Source organism: Buceros rhinoceros, unplaced genomic scaffold (assembly GCF_000710305.1).
Source record: "Buceros rhinoceros silvestris isolate BGI_N320 unplaced genomic scaffold, ASM71030v1 scaffold15940, whole genome shotgun sequence".
NCBI classification, from domain to species: Eukaryota; Metazoa; Chordata; class Aves; order Bucerotiformes; family Bucerotidae; genus Buceros; species Buceros rhinoceros.
Window position 1 is genome coordinate 1 of NW_010389206.1, and position 16,934 is coordinate 16,934.

The following is a 16,934-nucleotide window of genomic DNA, read 5'->3' on the forward strand; positions in this document are numbered from 1 at the left end:
ATATATACTATATATGTAGTATATATACAATGTGTATATATACTATAAAAGATGCAAATCTGATAATATAAATACACTATATACTGTCAAATAAATAATAAAAACCCTAATTTAATAATAGTAAATAAGTAATAATTTCAATGCGTACTAGACTGAAGTGAGGAACACGTTCTAGTCCTTAATGAAAGGAAACAATAACATTTGTGGAGGGAAAAATCCAGAATCTACACAAAATCACCCTAACTGTTGAAGTTTGAAGAAGTTAAGCTTAAGGGGTCAAGTATTTTCTGCAACGTCTTCTTACAGCCCAGATTTATACAAAACTCTTAAGTGTTTCGAGGACCTGTGCTTCATTCTATCCTATTTAATGTGAAAACAAGCGAAAGACTAGGAAACTTAAGTTTCAGTTTAGCACACAATTTTAGAGTTTCTTTCTTAGAATTGTAATGTTATCCATTTGCTTCCTGTTTAACTTCTGACTAGGTGAGATAGCTTTGATTTTGTAGCATTGCTCCTGCCAAAGCTGATGGGACTTCACCTCCTGAGTCTCAGCTGAAAATAGCTGCAGTAATTCTTGCTGAGCTTGGGTGGCCATAGTAATGCTCTATGTGCTCATATACGTGTGTCCCTAAATTATTTCTTAAAGACTTTTTTGTTTTACCTCCAATGTGATGGGAAATGTCATTTCTCACAGATGTGAAACAACTACAATGGTCAGAGCATTTCTAGTCTGGAACAGAAGTCCTAGTGTCAGAAATGTTGATGAATAGCTGCTCTGTGTCTTTGAATGTAGTTCTGCATCTGCTCTTTTTGACCTCTGGGTTTATGCTGGAATGAATGATTTGTTGTGGGATTTTGGTAACAGTTAAAGGTGTTGGTTTAATGATTGAATCGTCAAGAATTTGGGCCTTAACTATTGCAAAGGTGAATATTTTTTTGTGAGCTACTGTCAGTGCAAAGCAGATGCCACTGCCCAGGATTTAGTGTTTGGGAACTGAGGAACGCAAGTATAGAGCAAATGAATATATCACTAAAAAGATCTTTCTAAGAGACTTGAGTACATTTCTAAATGTTTCAGAAAGTGTTAAATAAAGCTTTCCTATGGTTTAGTGCATATCTGTGTGTGTGAAACTGTACGTGATTTCTAAGAAGAGATGATGCTATTAATGGTTATGATGCACTTGTGTATTCTGGCATAGTTGACTTTTACTCTGAGTTGCTAGTGAAGATGGATAAGGTTTTTTATGGTTTAGAGTAACATTTAACTTACGAAAACTTGTTTGTATAGCAGCTTTCAGTTGCTGGAGTTCATGTTTGTGTGTATTTTTTGAAATCTGTCTCATACAGTTAAACAGCTGTGGTGCTGGATGACATCTAAAACTTTCATTTTTTTAACCCCTACCATTCTAGGAGGATATGAACTTAAATGAAGACAAGAAAATGCCATTGAGAGAAAAGGATTTTAATACCAAAAAAGAAATGGTGATGCAATATATTAGCACTGCTTCAAAGTCGGTAAGTAAATTTCTCTGAAGTGTACCAATGAACTGACTTAATGTTTATATTAGTTTGTATTGGAGAGAAAAAGTGATGCGTATGTGTTACATTCTTTTGACTAACTTTTCTTTCCCATATTCACATTTTTAAAGGACACTATCTCATTTTACACGCTGCAATGAAAGATATTCACTCATACTTGAGATCTGTCTTCTATACCTAGAACAGCATTTCTTTTTGGTGAAGGTATGGCCATCAGTGGAGATGGGAAGAGTCTGCAGAAAACATCTTGGAGAAGTTTCATGTGAACCTTTTTTTTTTTCTAACACTGTTGACTAAATTTGTTTTGCAATTAGCCTTTTTTTGTACATCAGTACAGAATTCATGTTGTGATGCTACTTAATAGCTGATAAAAAAAGTGTTGAACATGAGCTCTATAGTGACCTTTTTTTTATTATAGAGATAATTACTGTCTGTTTTAGAGAAGTGCAGGGAGTTGTGTGCTGGGCAGTTTAAGGATGAAGGTGACATGAGAAAAACCACACAGTTTTTGTAAAGTGGGTACTGACTCCAGTGCTAAATGCTGCAGTTACTGTCCTCAGACCTTTTGATTGTTTTAGAATTTAAATATTTGGTTCTTTGACTCTTACTGCTCCATCAGTAAAAATTGCCCATATGTAATTATAAATAAAAATTGAGAAAACAAGACATTAAATACAGTGATGTAAATGAGATACTTATCTTTCAGTGCTGCTTTCAGTGGTGTATCTTGTTACTGTAATACTCCAGCACTTTTTGGAAGGTAGATGCTTAGTGCAGGTCTGAACTGTCTGGAGATTGTTCTATTTAAGATGAGCTTATTAAAGCTACTAGTTCTATCACATGGAAGTTCCTTAGTACTGGAAGTTAGGAGGTCTAGCCTTCAGGCTAGTAAATCTCACAGCATTCTTGAGGTATCTCTACTCAAAACAACATGTCAAGCAATGCCTCCACTCACATTCTAAGCCCTCATTTTTTTGATCTAAAAAGTAATATGTTAATAGGACACTGCTGGCTGTGCAGAGCTGCTGCATCCATATCTATTGCTGCTGTCTTAGCATTCTCATGGTGATGTTAAGACTATTTCTCAAGGGAAAGGTTTTCATGTTTTTACTTTCTGGCAGTTAATACTTGCAAAGAACTGAAGCTATAGTAGAGTAGGTTTCGTTGGTTCTTCTGCGGGCTGTTTGCAGTATTTTTTTTTTTTACCTTTGATTGTCATCACACTTGTTTTGTGGAGCTTCTTGCACTGTGTCCAAAGCAGCTATGGAAGGTACTCTGTTGAAGAGGATAGGTCTGTTTCCCTGCATAGTCATTTGTTCCAATGCACTGCTGTCTTGCATGTTTTCATAAAGCCCCCGACAGCACCTTTTTCTTTCTGTTCCCCTCCTCTGCTGCCAGCCCGTGTATTCTCCTTTCTGCTGTAGAAGATCACTGAAGATTAATTCATGCAGAGAATCTCTTGTCTTTACTGAACTCTGTTTCTACTGTTGTGTCCTTACTGGAAATTGCATTCACCCATTATATAACTGGGAGCAGCTGCTTCTGTCATGCATAGATTCAGGTGTTTGTTACAGTAGTGCTGCAGATGAATTCGTTTGGTGCTGGAGCTGCTGGGATGGCAAACTCCTTCCCCTGCCCTTGCAGCCTCTTTGTTCCAGGCATGCTCTTTCACAACTCCAGTGCGTTGGACTGTGCACGAGTCTTCTCATTTTAGAGAGAACAGTGCACTGCAAGCCCAGGGTAGTTGGCTAAATTGACTTGATGGAAAAGTGTCATACTTTTGCAGAAGAACTGAAATGCCTTAGAGATCCTAACTATTACATAAAACGAAGCCCATCTCAGATCTCTCTATGAGTGATACTGCAGTAACATCTTTCGATAGCTCATACTTTTCAAACTATAGTCAAAACTTCATCATTGACCTCAGTAACAGGGTTTCTGTTTCTTAGAAATGCACAACTCCTTTCCAGTACTCACCAAGCACATCTCTGTTACCGATGCGTCTAGAAATTATTCTGGGTTTGGTGCTCAGGTGTTTACTTGTGTGTAGAATGCTGTGACCTATCTCTGTGTTTGTGTGAGGTGTATGAATGAATGAATTTAGAATGAATCCATCACTTAAGGACTCAAATTTACTTAAAAGTAACCAGATTTCTACTGACATGCTTCTATATATATGCCTGAATGTGTTTGTAAGTATGCTGTTGCTGTTGTCATTTATAATATGTTCAGGCGCAACCTGTAGAGGAATTCCTAAGAATAACCAGTCTTGGGCTTTTGGATACTAGGAGTACTTACTGAAAAATTGCACAATAGCAAAAATTAAATGCTTGAAAGAATTCTGCTCCAGTACATCCAGTACCTTCTTGTTTTCTTTTACAGTGTTTAGATGAAGTCTTATTTCTCCCCTTAAAAACATTATATTAGAGATTTATATCACATTTTTTAAACTGTCATGGCTTAGAAATCTTGAATGAAATTTCTTTCTGCTGTGACATCATGTCTTATTTATTAAGAAACAGTTGGAAAAGGGAAGAACAGTTGTTTTTAAAGGTTATTATGAGAACATGAATTCTCATTTACAAAAAGCAGCGTGCTTCTGTTTGTTGTTAGAGATTGTCCAATATTTTTTCTGTGTTTTTGTAGCTGTTTGTATGTATTGTGAATTTTTTTTTTTGAAGTTAGAAACAGTGGCAAGTTTTTAAGTGCTATATAAACACATACAAAGATGTTCCACCCCAGAAAAGTTTTAAGAATCAATTTCCATGTTATGGAGCTAATACTCCAGTGGAAATAAAAGCAGCATTGCTATTATGCTACTCTACCATAAGGTTTGCTGTTCTGTATGTTGAACACACACACAAAACGGATTTTTAAAGTGAGTTTCCTTCACAAGATTTCTTTTTTGTTGTACAGCTTACTCCCTTGTAATATTTTAACTGAGTTAATTAATGCTGACTTCATACTGCATCTGCTCACAGACCAGTTGTTCTTCAGTTGAGCAATTAAATTTCTAGAGGCACTGATGCCTCAAGATATTTCCTGTTTCTCAGTTAACTTGAGCATTTTGAACTTAAGCAGCTTTTCCCGTGCTGAAATATAGCTAATATAATCAGTTTCACAATTGGTACCAAATGCAGCTCTCATTTAAGCACTGGCAGATGTATCATTATGTTGCAGAACCTTGGTGTAACTGAATAAGTGGTACTTTGTGCTGTGTGTATGTTGAACAGACATTCACACTTTATTGGCATCTTTTGCATAGAGTAATGTTCAGGTGGGGAACATCGTTTGAAATGGGATGACTGGTTACTGACTGGATGTTGATGTGAGTCTCCATTGCTTGTGATGCTGTCTTCAGATTGGTCCGATGAGACACTCAGAAATGACATTCTTGTGAATCCTTGTAGTCTGGCTGGGCTCTTGTCACATGTGACCTGTTCACTGCACATATTGTTATTGATTAAATTACTTCCAAAATACCTTCTAACCATCTTAGCTATATGTCCTGTCCATATGACTGTCCTATATAACCATTTCTGCATCAAAAGAAAGCAATTTTTTCTGACTGTTTGTAAGTATCTTACGTAAGTTATATCCACCTTGATTGGTCAATGCTACAGCAGGAACTTCTGGGGCAAGTTACTGGAAGTGACTTCACCCAGGATGTTAATCCATATGCCTAGGCACACAAGTAGTGCTAGTTTATGCACAGCAGGAGCTGCCAGGAGAATTCTGGGACTTTTTGAAATTTCCAATAGAAGGGCTCCTGTAACAGTTAAATACTTTGTCATGAGGCTGCTAGGAGTGCGTTTGGTCATCTTGTCTCTAGTCAGTCTGTTAGCTCTTCTATGCAGAGTTGAGAAGGTCCAGGATCGCACAGGGAACTGCATATGCATACAGGCATGACCCTGATCCCCTGTTAGACCACAGTTATAACAATTTCCTACTTATATCACAGCTGTAACTCAAATTCCCCTGATTATGCCTCAGGGCTATATACTGTCTAGTCTTAAAATATTTGGGGATTATTGTAACAGGGTGGATGTACTCAGAATACAAGCTCTTGAATAACCAGACAGAAACCCTTGTCTCCAAGTCCTTTTAGCTGGTGAATTTGCAGTGTTTTGGGCAACTCATGCTGTAGTAGTTTTTACCTTTCATGTTTTATCAAGTCTGATATTTAATTCTTGGTGTTAGAAATGCTTTTTTGTTTTGTTTAGGATTATCTATGTTTGGCTTGGAGATTCTCTCCAGTTTTATTCATTCCTGTTTAGATATAGCTGTGTCAAAGCAGTAGGAGATGAGCTTTCTAGATTTGTGGAAGTGCAAGTAATTATACCATCTCGGTGAGGAGCGTAAATTGTTTATGGAATAAGTTTGCCAGTTGGATTTATTTTGAGGACGTGATGTTCTGTTCCTGGCGGTACCATTGCATATTATTAATTTTGGACCCAGAGAATATAGAAAGAGAGTAAAGTACGTTCCCTTGCTGTAGGAACTTTCTGACTCAAGTATTATATGGTTATGAACTAAACTCAAAATATGAAAAAAACCCTGAAAACACTGAGTTTCTTTTTGACCGTGAGAACATTTACTGTTACAGAAATTTTTTCCCCCTCTGGGTTTTCTTAGACCTCTAATTCTAAGACTCCCCTCAACCTTCATCTCTTCGTGGTGACCTCATCTGCTTTTTTGTGGAAGTTACTGGAAATGACTCTCATATTTAAGCAAATAGGGATCTCCTTTAATTCAGAGGCGTGTTTGGAATGATGTTCCATGTACGATGTGTGGTATACCAAAATAGAGCATGAGATGCTATATTTTCAGGCTGGTTCCTGGCAATAGTCTGATTTTTTTTTTTGGCATTTAGCATTTGGCAGTAGCCTGTTTCTCAAGGCTAAGGAGATGTAGTTGGAGCAGAGAGGTGGTGTAGCCCTTGATATCCTCCCAGAGTTCCCTTATCATAGTCATGGAATAGTATGATTGAGGCTGGAAAAGTCTTCTGGAGATCATCTTGTCCAACCCCTTATCTAGTCTATTTTTTAATATCTCCAAGAGGAGACTGTACAGTCTGCCTGGGCAACCTGTTCCAGAGCTTGGTCAGCCTCATGGTTAAAGACAAGGGAGGAGGAAGAAAGTTTCTGTTTATGACTTAGATTTAACCAAATTCTTGTATTTCAATTTGTGCCTTTTGTCCTTTGACTGTTAGGGTGCCCTTGAGCCTTCTTGCGGCTAAACAATCCCACTTCTATCAACCTCTCCTTGTATAACAGATGCTCCTTTAAGGGTGTCCACATGCCTTTCTGGACCCATTCCAATACACCTATCTGTCTTTCATGCTGTGGAGCCCAGAAGTGCACACGATATTCCAGATGTTTTTCACCATCACTTAAGGGAAGGATCATCTCCCTTGACCAGCTAGTGACACACTTCCCTATGGTCAACTTGCCATCCACCAGGACCCTCCTTTTTTTTTTTTTTTTTTTTTTTTTTTTTTTTTTTTTTTTTTTTTTTTTTTTTTTTTTTTTCCTACAGACCTCCTTTTCAGCTGTTTGGCCCCAACAGGTGTTGGTGCATGAAATTCCCTGAAATTCCTCTGGCCATTTCTCTCTGTCTGAGGTCCCTCTGAATGGTGGCACAGCAGTCTGGTCTGTTAACCACTCTCCCCACTTTTTAACTTCACCTCTCTGCTAGAAACTATTTCATCATCTTCTACTTCAGAAAAAGAAAACTTTATTCTTCAAGACTTCTCAAGGATCTACCCAAGTGAGAAAACGTATTTTGTATGAAACTCTGTGTAATAACATAATCAGACTGCCTCACCATTTACAGTAGATAATTTCAATTTATTATTGCACAGCAAGCCTTATTTGCTTCAACTCCTGACTTAACTCAGTATTATTTAGTAACTGTCCTTAGTGCTACGTGACAGAATAGTGCTTCTGCTCTTCAAAAAAGGAGTCTTTCTAATGAATTAAGTCAAATATAGGTTGTATACCCACTGTATGCCTCTTTTTTTGGAAATTAGATATGTACTGTGGAAAATATATCTATCCCCCTTCATGTCATAAATGGTTATTTGGGTGGAGCAGAGTTCTTATTTTCCACTATCTGCAAATTTTGTCTTTGCTGCTACTTATAAAAAGAAAGGGGAGGAGGATACTCTTAAGAACAGAGTTAATGCCTCTTAGATTTGCCCTTTTGATTGCAACTGTTGAGCTTCATTAATTTAATGTAATCATTGCTTTGTTTAAAACAATGGATACTATATATCCTTCAGAAGAGTCATATCTTGAGTTTATTTAAGCAACATTTGACACCACAGGTACAATGATGAGTCAAAGCCGGTGTCTTTCAACTTACATTGCTTGGAACAGAAAATATTTTGTTTGCACAAAACTACTTTTGAAGCGCTGCATTAACTTGCCATTGCATTTTTCTTTCTGTCTCCCTGTTCTCTGTGTCTCCATTTGCCCGCCACCTGCCAAAAAGAGCAAAACACATAAAGCAGGTAAAATCCAAACCCAAAGGTTTAATGAGCGTCCCTGTGTTATTCCATCAATTCGTGTGGCACTGCGTTCTTGGAGATGGCAAATACAACAAACAAGGAGCTGGGATTTATCTTTAGAACATCAGTGGTCTTAAAGAATTTGTTTTTTCTTTCAAATTTTAGAAATTACTTGTTTTAGAACTTGGAGCCAAAGCTACCTTGTTTTTATAATTCTACTCTCCTGTACTCCTCGTCTGAAGGCCCTTTAATGGAAAAACATTTTACAGCATTATCTGCAAGAACTCAAGTTACTGCAATGATATTCTGAGTACTCTTCTGGTGCACACTGGGTCTTTCCTCTGTATATGAGTGCAGTCACCCTTCTGGACACACGTCCCGTGATCTCTTCAGAGCACCTCAGAATTGCTTTTTTTCCTCTTCTGTTGAGTGCTGAAAATGAAGATGTTTGTAATGCATAAACAGAATCCATTCATTAAAAAATTGTGTTTCACTGGGTGTGCATGATGCGTTTCTACACTTGATGCCTGATACTTTTGACTGCTGATTATAAATTTGTTCATAATTTAGTCTACATTTAGCATGTATAGTGGATGGACAACAAGCAATTACAGGTTTAGGACTAAATTCTATTTTTTTTTTTTTTGCTGTTTTTTAAAGGAACTAGAAATGAAGTTTAGCCATTAATAATGTATTCAAATTCTATAATGTGCCCAGAAAAAATAATTATATTTTCTGTATTTCAGGGAAGTGCTGTTTTTTAAAGGAACTAGAAATGAAGTTTAGCCATTAATAATGTATTCAAATTCTATAATGTGCCCAGAAAAAATAATTATATTTTCTGTATTTCAGGGAAGTCTTAAGAACAGTCGGAAGATTTCACCCCAAGAGTTTATTCAGGAATTAAAATCTGGGTCAACAGATGAAAGACTAGTCACTTGCTTAGAATCTCTCCGTGTGTCCTTGACTAGTAATCCTGTCAGGTAAGATCATTAACACATATTGCAAAGATTTATCATATTCTGATTTCTTAATAGATGAAAATTAATGGATCTGTAGATGTGCATGTTTCAAGGTTTTCCAGTTAATGAATGTGTATGCATTAGTGGATCATTGTACCTTTTTTCTTTTTTTCATTGATTATCTATCTTCTGTAGATCAATTGTTCAGTAGAGTTCACTGATCCGTACAAGGTAATGCTAAGAGAAGATAAAACAAGTGTAGTGCAGACCAATTCACTTTGTTTTCTAGCGCCGAATAGTCAAAAGGTTTTTTTTTTTATTTTTGAAATATTCTCTCAGCTCTTTGATCTTTTAGGTAACTTTGTCAGGGAGCTCAGTAATGTAAGATGGGCACCTTGGTGCAAGTTTGTTAGTCAGAAAACAGGTATTTTTATGTGCTCGTTTGTCTGTCCAGTGTGCTTTAGGCTTTCTTCGTTCTGCTTTCTACCATGTTTTGCTCTATCTGTGAGGTTTATCTATGCAGAAGAGCGTACATGAATTTAGCTGTACTTATTTTTTTTTAAAAAGGCTAACTCTTCAGTAATCATAACTTCAACACTGGTAATCGGTAATTTTGGTTTGATTCATGCAGCTTGACTTGTGGATGCTGGCGTAAATTTATCAAATTATATTTTCTTCTGTTCTACTCTATATTTGCAACCTTTTGTTCTTCCTTTTAGTGTTCCACTTAAGCCAATAGTTGAACACATGATTTTGGGAAACTGTTTTGGGTTTAGTTCAAAATAATGCAAATGAAATGTTGGAGATGCTTATGGTGGGACGTGATTGAAAAAGGATTAGACGACTTTTTTCTGCATTAGGCTTGGCAGAATTGTGGTGATGTTCTTCTGTGTGGGTGTTTACTTCTTTCCTTCTATTTAACTTGTTTTTGAATTAGATTGTCTTATTTAGAATATGCAGTGGTTCACGTGGAAAGAAACATGTTTTGCATTAACCTGAGTTCTTCTGAGAGAGGGTTATAGAGAGGACATACGTTTTCCATGAATGCTTTTTGATATAGTATTACTTCCCCTTCTTTGTTTAAAAAAAACAAAAACAAAACAACAAACCAAACAACACACAACGACAGAGAATTTTTTAATTTACATTTAACAAAGAAAACTTTGTTAGTATGCAGTTGGAAATGGAAACACAAAATGTATGAAATCTGTGAACTACTGAAGTTTAGAGCAATCTCTCTCTGTTCTTGAACATGACTGGACAGATTCATCTTTTTGTATGTGATCCCCTTTGCTCCCTCTTTCCCACACACCATGAGAAAAGTTAATGCCTCTCCCCTCAAAAAAACAAACCAAAACCCATGATCTCAGTGAGTTGGTAGTTCTGCCTGACAGTACAGTGCACTGTGATAGGGCATGAAGGGGCGAGGAAGGTGGAGAAATGAGATCAGAATAAGGAATGTCAAGGTTAGCTATGAGAGAACAGTGTTGGACTATGCTCCAGACATTTGACAGAGAATGCAAGTTGAATTGGCTGATGGTGTTGTAATAGAGCATTTGATCAATACCAAAAGTCTAGTGATCAATATTATCTGGAAGAACACAGTACAGAAACTTAGAAGTTTTACAGCAACTAAATATTGTGGACAAAGCAGCTTTTCCACAAATGGTTCACTTTGAATACGGACAGGATTAGAAATCTCTAGTTACATGTTGTGTGTACAGGCTAAAAAGCAAGGGGGTTTGTGCATGGAGAAATGGTAGAATGAATGTTTTAATTTTCCTAAGCTTAGTGTATTTTGTATCAGTCCTTTGAGGCGTGCTAGAAGGATATGATGCATTGTTAATATCAAAGTATTGCATTGATGTTTTTGAGGGAAGTTTCTTTAACTTATTGTTACAAATAGTTCTAGATTGCAATACTGACTTGAACTTTGTTCAGTCAAATATAAACTATGGTAGGTAGAAAATTTGGCAGTTGAATTTAAATCATAAGTTGACCGTAACTGACTAAAATTTAACTTCAATATGAAACATTAAGCAGAATGTAAGAGTCAACATAAAAGAACTATAGTGCATGGATAGGAGTATTAAGTTATTGGTTGTATGGCCTAAGAAGAGGTCTCAATTTGAGAGGTTTGAATTAGAAGGAGAGTGACTGTGGCTTGCAGAAACATCAGAGAAGAGGTATTTAAGTAGGTATCAGTTTCATTAAAAAAAAAGAAATCTCTACTACTTGTCCATGAATGCCTTTTAGTCTATGAATCACAAGGAAGATCACAACCAATAGAACATATGCGTTCTGAAACAGTCTTCTGGCATACTGAGTGGTGCTGAAAGACTGTTAAGGTAGACATCGCTAGGTTTAAACAGAACATTTTATAATAGCCTTAGTAAAATTCTTAAGTTCTTCTGTAGGACTTACATACAAAAATAGCTAAAATGTAAGTGACACACTGTTCTTCATACAAAAAATTTGTAGAGTAAGCCATGTCCCCTTCTTTCTAATGAGTAACAACAGCTGGTGTTCATTGGATGCTGGTATTTGTGACCTTGCTTTTCTTAGTAGAAGTGAGATCTTAGAGTAAGAACTTGCTCTGACACATAAATACTGAACTCAGTCCAGCTGCTATAAATCCATGATTCTTTTTTTAACTGCAGCTTCATGTGATATGGACAATGAGAGATAACTGATGAAACTGGGATTTTTTGTGCATATGTAATACCTAAAAATAAATTTATGGTTTTTTAACAGGATTAGAATTAAACTGCATCTAGATTGCATCTAGCTTGACAATCTTCACATTTGTGGGTTATGAACTGTCTGACAATATATAATTTAGGTGTTTCTCTGTTTTTACAATTGTTATACTTTAATCAAACTAACTTCTTAATCTTATTGATGCTTTGGTTTGTAATGCAAGAATTGGTTCTATGACATTGTTTTGAATTACTTGTTTTTGTAAAATGTATTTTTAGTTCAGAAAAAATCTGAGTCGAGTGATATTGAGTAGTGTGGTCGTGGTACTTAGAAAAATGTCTTGAAATCTATGGCTTACTGCAAAAGGTGGTATGTATTTTCCATCAGTATGAAAAGAAAGCCTCAAAATGAAAATGTATCTGCTGATCTTGGCCACTGTTTTTCAGGTAAATAAACAGGGTGTTTTTACCTCACAGTTGCCAACACATTTCATCAAAAGTGGTTCAGTGATCTAGCTCTATGTAGTATTACAGATAACTCATTACCTACAGCTGTTTTTTCTCCTTTTGGATGACAGTTGCAACAGATTTAGCTCTTTTCATTAAGAAGACAATTTTAATAAAATAGGGGCACTGATAGTTTCGTGTTTGGTCAGACTGACAAAAAGCTGAGTGTTTGCTCCAGATAGTGTAAGTGTACTTTGTCCTTTTCTGGAAGGAGAGTAAAGGGCTGTATTTAGGCACTTGATCATTCTCAGCATCCTTGGCTTCGAATGCATGGCAAAGTGGCTGTGCACAATTCTGGCTAGTACAAAATGTGCTAAAAAATATCTGGTAGGGTCATCTTTAGGTCAGATATGGCCAGTTATACCAAAAACAATTGACAGTTACTTGCCTAATCTGTTTCAGAATGAAACACCCATCTGAGGAGAAAAATCTGTTTTCATGTATATTTACTTCTAAGAGAAAAATATATAAAAACATCTAAAAACATCTGATCTGGTTCTCTCTTACTATAACTTTAAGTCCATTACAGTTCTGTATCTAGCAGATATGAAGAACTGTTTAATCCCGTAGTATATATTTCAAAAAAGCTATTGCATCTCCCTCGCATTATTTCCAACAGAATAGCTTATTATTTGTTGCTAGTAAGGGCTCAGTTATAGGAGTATCTAAATATTCTGATTACTAATCAAAAGTATTAAATTTAAGCAGCGTGCACGATGATATATAAACAAAAAGAGAGACAAAACAGATAAAAAATCAGGAGGCTATAATACAAGTAAAGGGAACATTGTAATTTTTTAACTAATTCTAATCAACATCTTAATGTTGGACTTCTTATGCTGCAAAATGGATGCTTCCTTTTTAGGTAACATACTTTTATTTTGTTAATACAGGAGAAAAAAAATTTCCTCAGTTTAAGCTTTTTTAAATAACAGTTTAAAGAATGCACAGAAACTATTGGTACTACATCCACAACAGAATCCATGTTCTGATGATAAAGATGGTGGAAAGTATGACTTCTTTGCCATGCGAACTCTATTTGTTCTGAAAAAAGAAGGATATGTAATCAGTTAAAAGATAAAATTAATAAGCTAATTCAAAAGTGGAAAAAGTATGGAAGCGTTACCCATTATAGAATTATTTTCTGTCTTGTGGGCCCAGTACAATAACAAGTCCAAGGACTTGGCAGTGGCATGGAAAGTTTATTAAAGGTATCAGGAAATATTCCTATCTTTCATGGAAAGAGTTTTCAAGTAATTGTGAATTATTTCCATAATTGAATATTTTAACTTCACCCCTTATAAAAGGAATTTCCTGAGAAAATAGTCTCTGCAGTTTCTCTCTTGTATTTTTGTTGCCTCTGCAGCCAATTCCTCCTTCCTGCAGTGGGATTTTGTTTGAAGTTTAAAATACCTGTTCCCTTCACAGGCAATGAAGTCTCAAGTGCAAAATATTCCCTCTGTTATGACTATGAATGACAGTGGTGTCCATGAACTTTAGGTTTAGGTAATTGATCAAACATCATAGTTTCAGCAAGACCAACAGCTGCTATCAAAGGGATGGCTGTAGTACTGCTGTCAGTCATGCAGTTACTTGTAGTTGATATCAAGGGGTTTTGAGCAATAGTAAATAGGACCATGAAGCATCTCTCGTGCCCAGGTTTAACCTTATCAAAAGATAGGCTTGGCATAGCTGAAATGTTAGATTTTTGTTGTGTTCACTTGAAAATATTCGTATAGATTAATATCCCAGGCAGACAGTTCTGCAGTTTCTTAAGGCTTTGCCTTCCTCCTCTGGCATTTACAGTTAGATTTTGAGCTTTCCAGGAGACTCAAGGACAATGTGTAGTAGAAATCTGTTGTTTTTCTTCCCTTCTTTTGCAAAGATTTTTAATTACAGTTCTATCTCAAAGACTGTATAATTGTTAGTTAAAAAAAAAATTACTAAATTTAATGGCTATGGTAATTCTAAAATATTTTTTCAATTTAATGTTATCTAATTGGGTTAATGAGCGAATGGAGTGCTTCATGATCTTCTGTTGAGTAAAGAGTCAATTTTGGGTTTTAAAATGATCCAGTTATACTGCTTTTATTTATGCTGACAGTTTCATTCATTGTTTGACTTGCCTGTTTTTTTAATATCCTTTTTCCTTTCTCTCTAGCTGGGTTGAAAACTTTGGCCGAGAAGGTCTGGGGCTGCTGTTGGATGTTTTGGAAAGATTGGTTGAGACAAAAATGTAAGGATGAGTTAATATACAATTACTAACTTTTCTTAGTATGTAAAGAGCATTTAATTACACTAAATTTTTTATTTATTCAGCCAGGACAAAGTTGTGAAGAGGAGTCAGCATAAGGTTATACAGTGTTTGAGAGCCTTCATGAATAATAAGGTATGAGATTTGATTTAATCTGGAAATCTAAATCACCGCAGTTCAGTTGGATAATGTATGTGGTCAACAGGTATAACCCTGTGTAATGTGGAGAAGCGGGGTGTTGGTCAGCTGTGGTTTGAAGTTCTCTGCTGCCACTTACTCTCTGTGGAAATATACTCATAGAATAGTGTAAACTTTTGATGCTGATGTATGCCCTTATTCTGTAATATGTGACCTGTTGTGGACTTTCAACTCATTAAATTTTTTTAGTGAAGTATTTGACAGACTTAAATGTCGTTTGAAATATTTACTTGAGGGAACTGTTGCTGTCTTTCACTAGATATTTGATACAGTCAATTGGGTTCCCTCCAACACTTCTCACAACTGTTCTTTTGTTGTTTAGTATGGATTGGAAAGAATTTTGGGAGAAGAGAGGAGCCTTTTGTTGCTGATCAAAGCAATCGATCCCAAGCAAACTAACATGATGACAGATATAGTTAAACTCCTTTCTGCGATGTGCATTGTTGGAGAGGAAAACATGTAAGTACAGTATTTCGACAGAAATAGTAAGGTGATTTTACAGTATTCAAAATTATAGTTATACCTGGATAAAACCTTAAAATTTTCAACTTAGGTTTGAAAGTAATACCTGTACTATATTGTCAGTTTTCAGAATACCTTTGTGATTTTTATTATGGTCACATCAATAAGAGTTTCCTTTTTGATATGTGCGTTTACTGGTTAGCTGGAAATAGTTACGCAGTCATTCTTCTGCTCAAAATTCTTTAGCATTACTTTTAAGGTATTTAACCATTGTAATCCAGTAAGTCATTCTTTGGCTACAAAAGTCTCCAAAGGAAATAAGTAATGCTTAAACCTCCTAAAATTGTATGCAAGAAACTGAGTCAGGTATATACCTTGGCAAGATGACTCTTCAGAAAACAAATGAGCAGCAAGGTTAAATACTTCTCTTGAGTAAAATACTTTTCTTTTCTTATAGCCTTGAAAAAATTTTGGAAGCTATAACAGCAGCAGCAGAGGAAAGGAGTGTTGATAGATTCTCTCCTATTGTAGAAGGCCTTCAGGATAACTCAGTTCAGCTGCAAGTAAGCAAAATTTTTTTTCACAAAACTCCGCAATAAGAAAAATAAAATTACTCATTTTTCTCTATTGAGCAAGTCATTGCAGTAAAAAGGAGGAGGAATGCTGTTTCAAATAAGGGTCAAATTTTGGAATGTGTGTTTATCATGTTAGCTTTTAAACTGCATCGTGGGAAGATTCAGTGTGCTTAATATGGTGTGTTGCAGGTTAATTTGTTGATTTCTATTCACCCAAATCTTACAGACTTTGGAAGTTAAAGTTATACTGCCTTTTAAAATAAAGCATGAGTCATATATGCAGATGCAGAAAGATTATCTCACTTCTGGCAGTACTTGCTGAAAGTTACAGATTAATAATAGCAAAAAAGCAAGTTTTTAGGCAACAGCTTTTTATAATTCATGTTTAAATCAGCAGAAAATCTGTCCCTCATATCCCCTTTATGATTTCATAAAATTCTGGAGAGTCTGAGGAAAAATCTTTCACCTCATTTCCAATTACTTTCAATTTCAGTTGAATATAGAGTTTACTGCAGAAAGACACAAAGTATTATAGTGCATTTGAATGATCATTATCAATCATTAGTCTAAGAGTGTAGATATTACTCACAGATTTTCATGTAATTTAGTTGAACTGAATACTGTTCATCAGTGTCATCCTTTGCGGTTATTATATAAATGGTAAAAGGTGAATCTCAAGTTTGAAAGAGATAATTGTGTTACTCCTCTATTGCCTTTTCAGTTAAATAGTCCATGTCTGTCAGTAAATATTGCTGTTTGTTTCATCTGTCCCACAGAAAAGCTAACCAGAAAGAAATACTTGAAAGTGGAGAAACATCTGTAATTGAATTATGCCGGTACTGATGGGATTGTCTTTTGAAAAATTGTCCCTTCTTTCTTACTCTTTCTCTCTGATGGTTGGGTTTGAAGAGACCTTTAAAGATCATGTAGTTTCAACCCCTTTACCATGAGGGAAGCATCTCTCACTAGATCAGGCTGCTCAAAGCCCTGTCCAACTTCCAGGGATGGGGCATCCACATCTTTTCGGGATACGATTTGGTCCCTGGGCTGCAAGTGCACATTGCTGGCTCATATCTAATTTTTCATCTATGAATATTCCCAAGTCCTTCTCTGAAAGCCTGCTCTCAATCCATTCATCACTCAGCCTGCACTGATACTGGCGATTGCCCCAACCAAGGAACTAAAAGCAAAGCAAAACATTTTAGGTCTCATTCAACATTTCAGGTC

General features: G+C 36.0%; 1 protein-coding gene across 1 annotated transcript; it reads left to right on the forward strand.

Moving 5' to 3' along the window:
• Nucleotides 1-1,410: 1,410 nt before the first annotated feature.
• Nucleotides 1,411-15,695, forward strand: LOC104491104 (protein diaphanous homolog 3-like; the record flags this gene model as incomplete). Its single annotated transcript, XM_010133475.1, has 6 exons — nucleotides 1,411-1,515; nucleotides 8,903-9,033; nucleotides 14,380-14,454; nucleotides 14,538-14,607; nucleotides 14,993-15,129; nucleotides 15,590-15,695. Coding segments are annotated over 6 exons (624 nt in total), but the record flags the coding sequence as incomplete, so codon positions are not given.
• Between the last annotated feature and the right edge of the window lie 1,239 nt (nucleotides 15,696-16,934).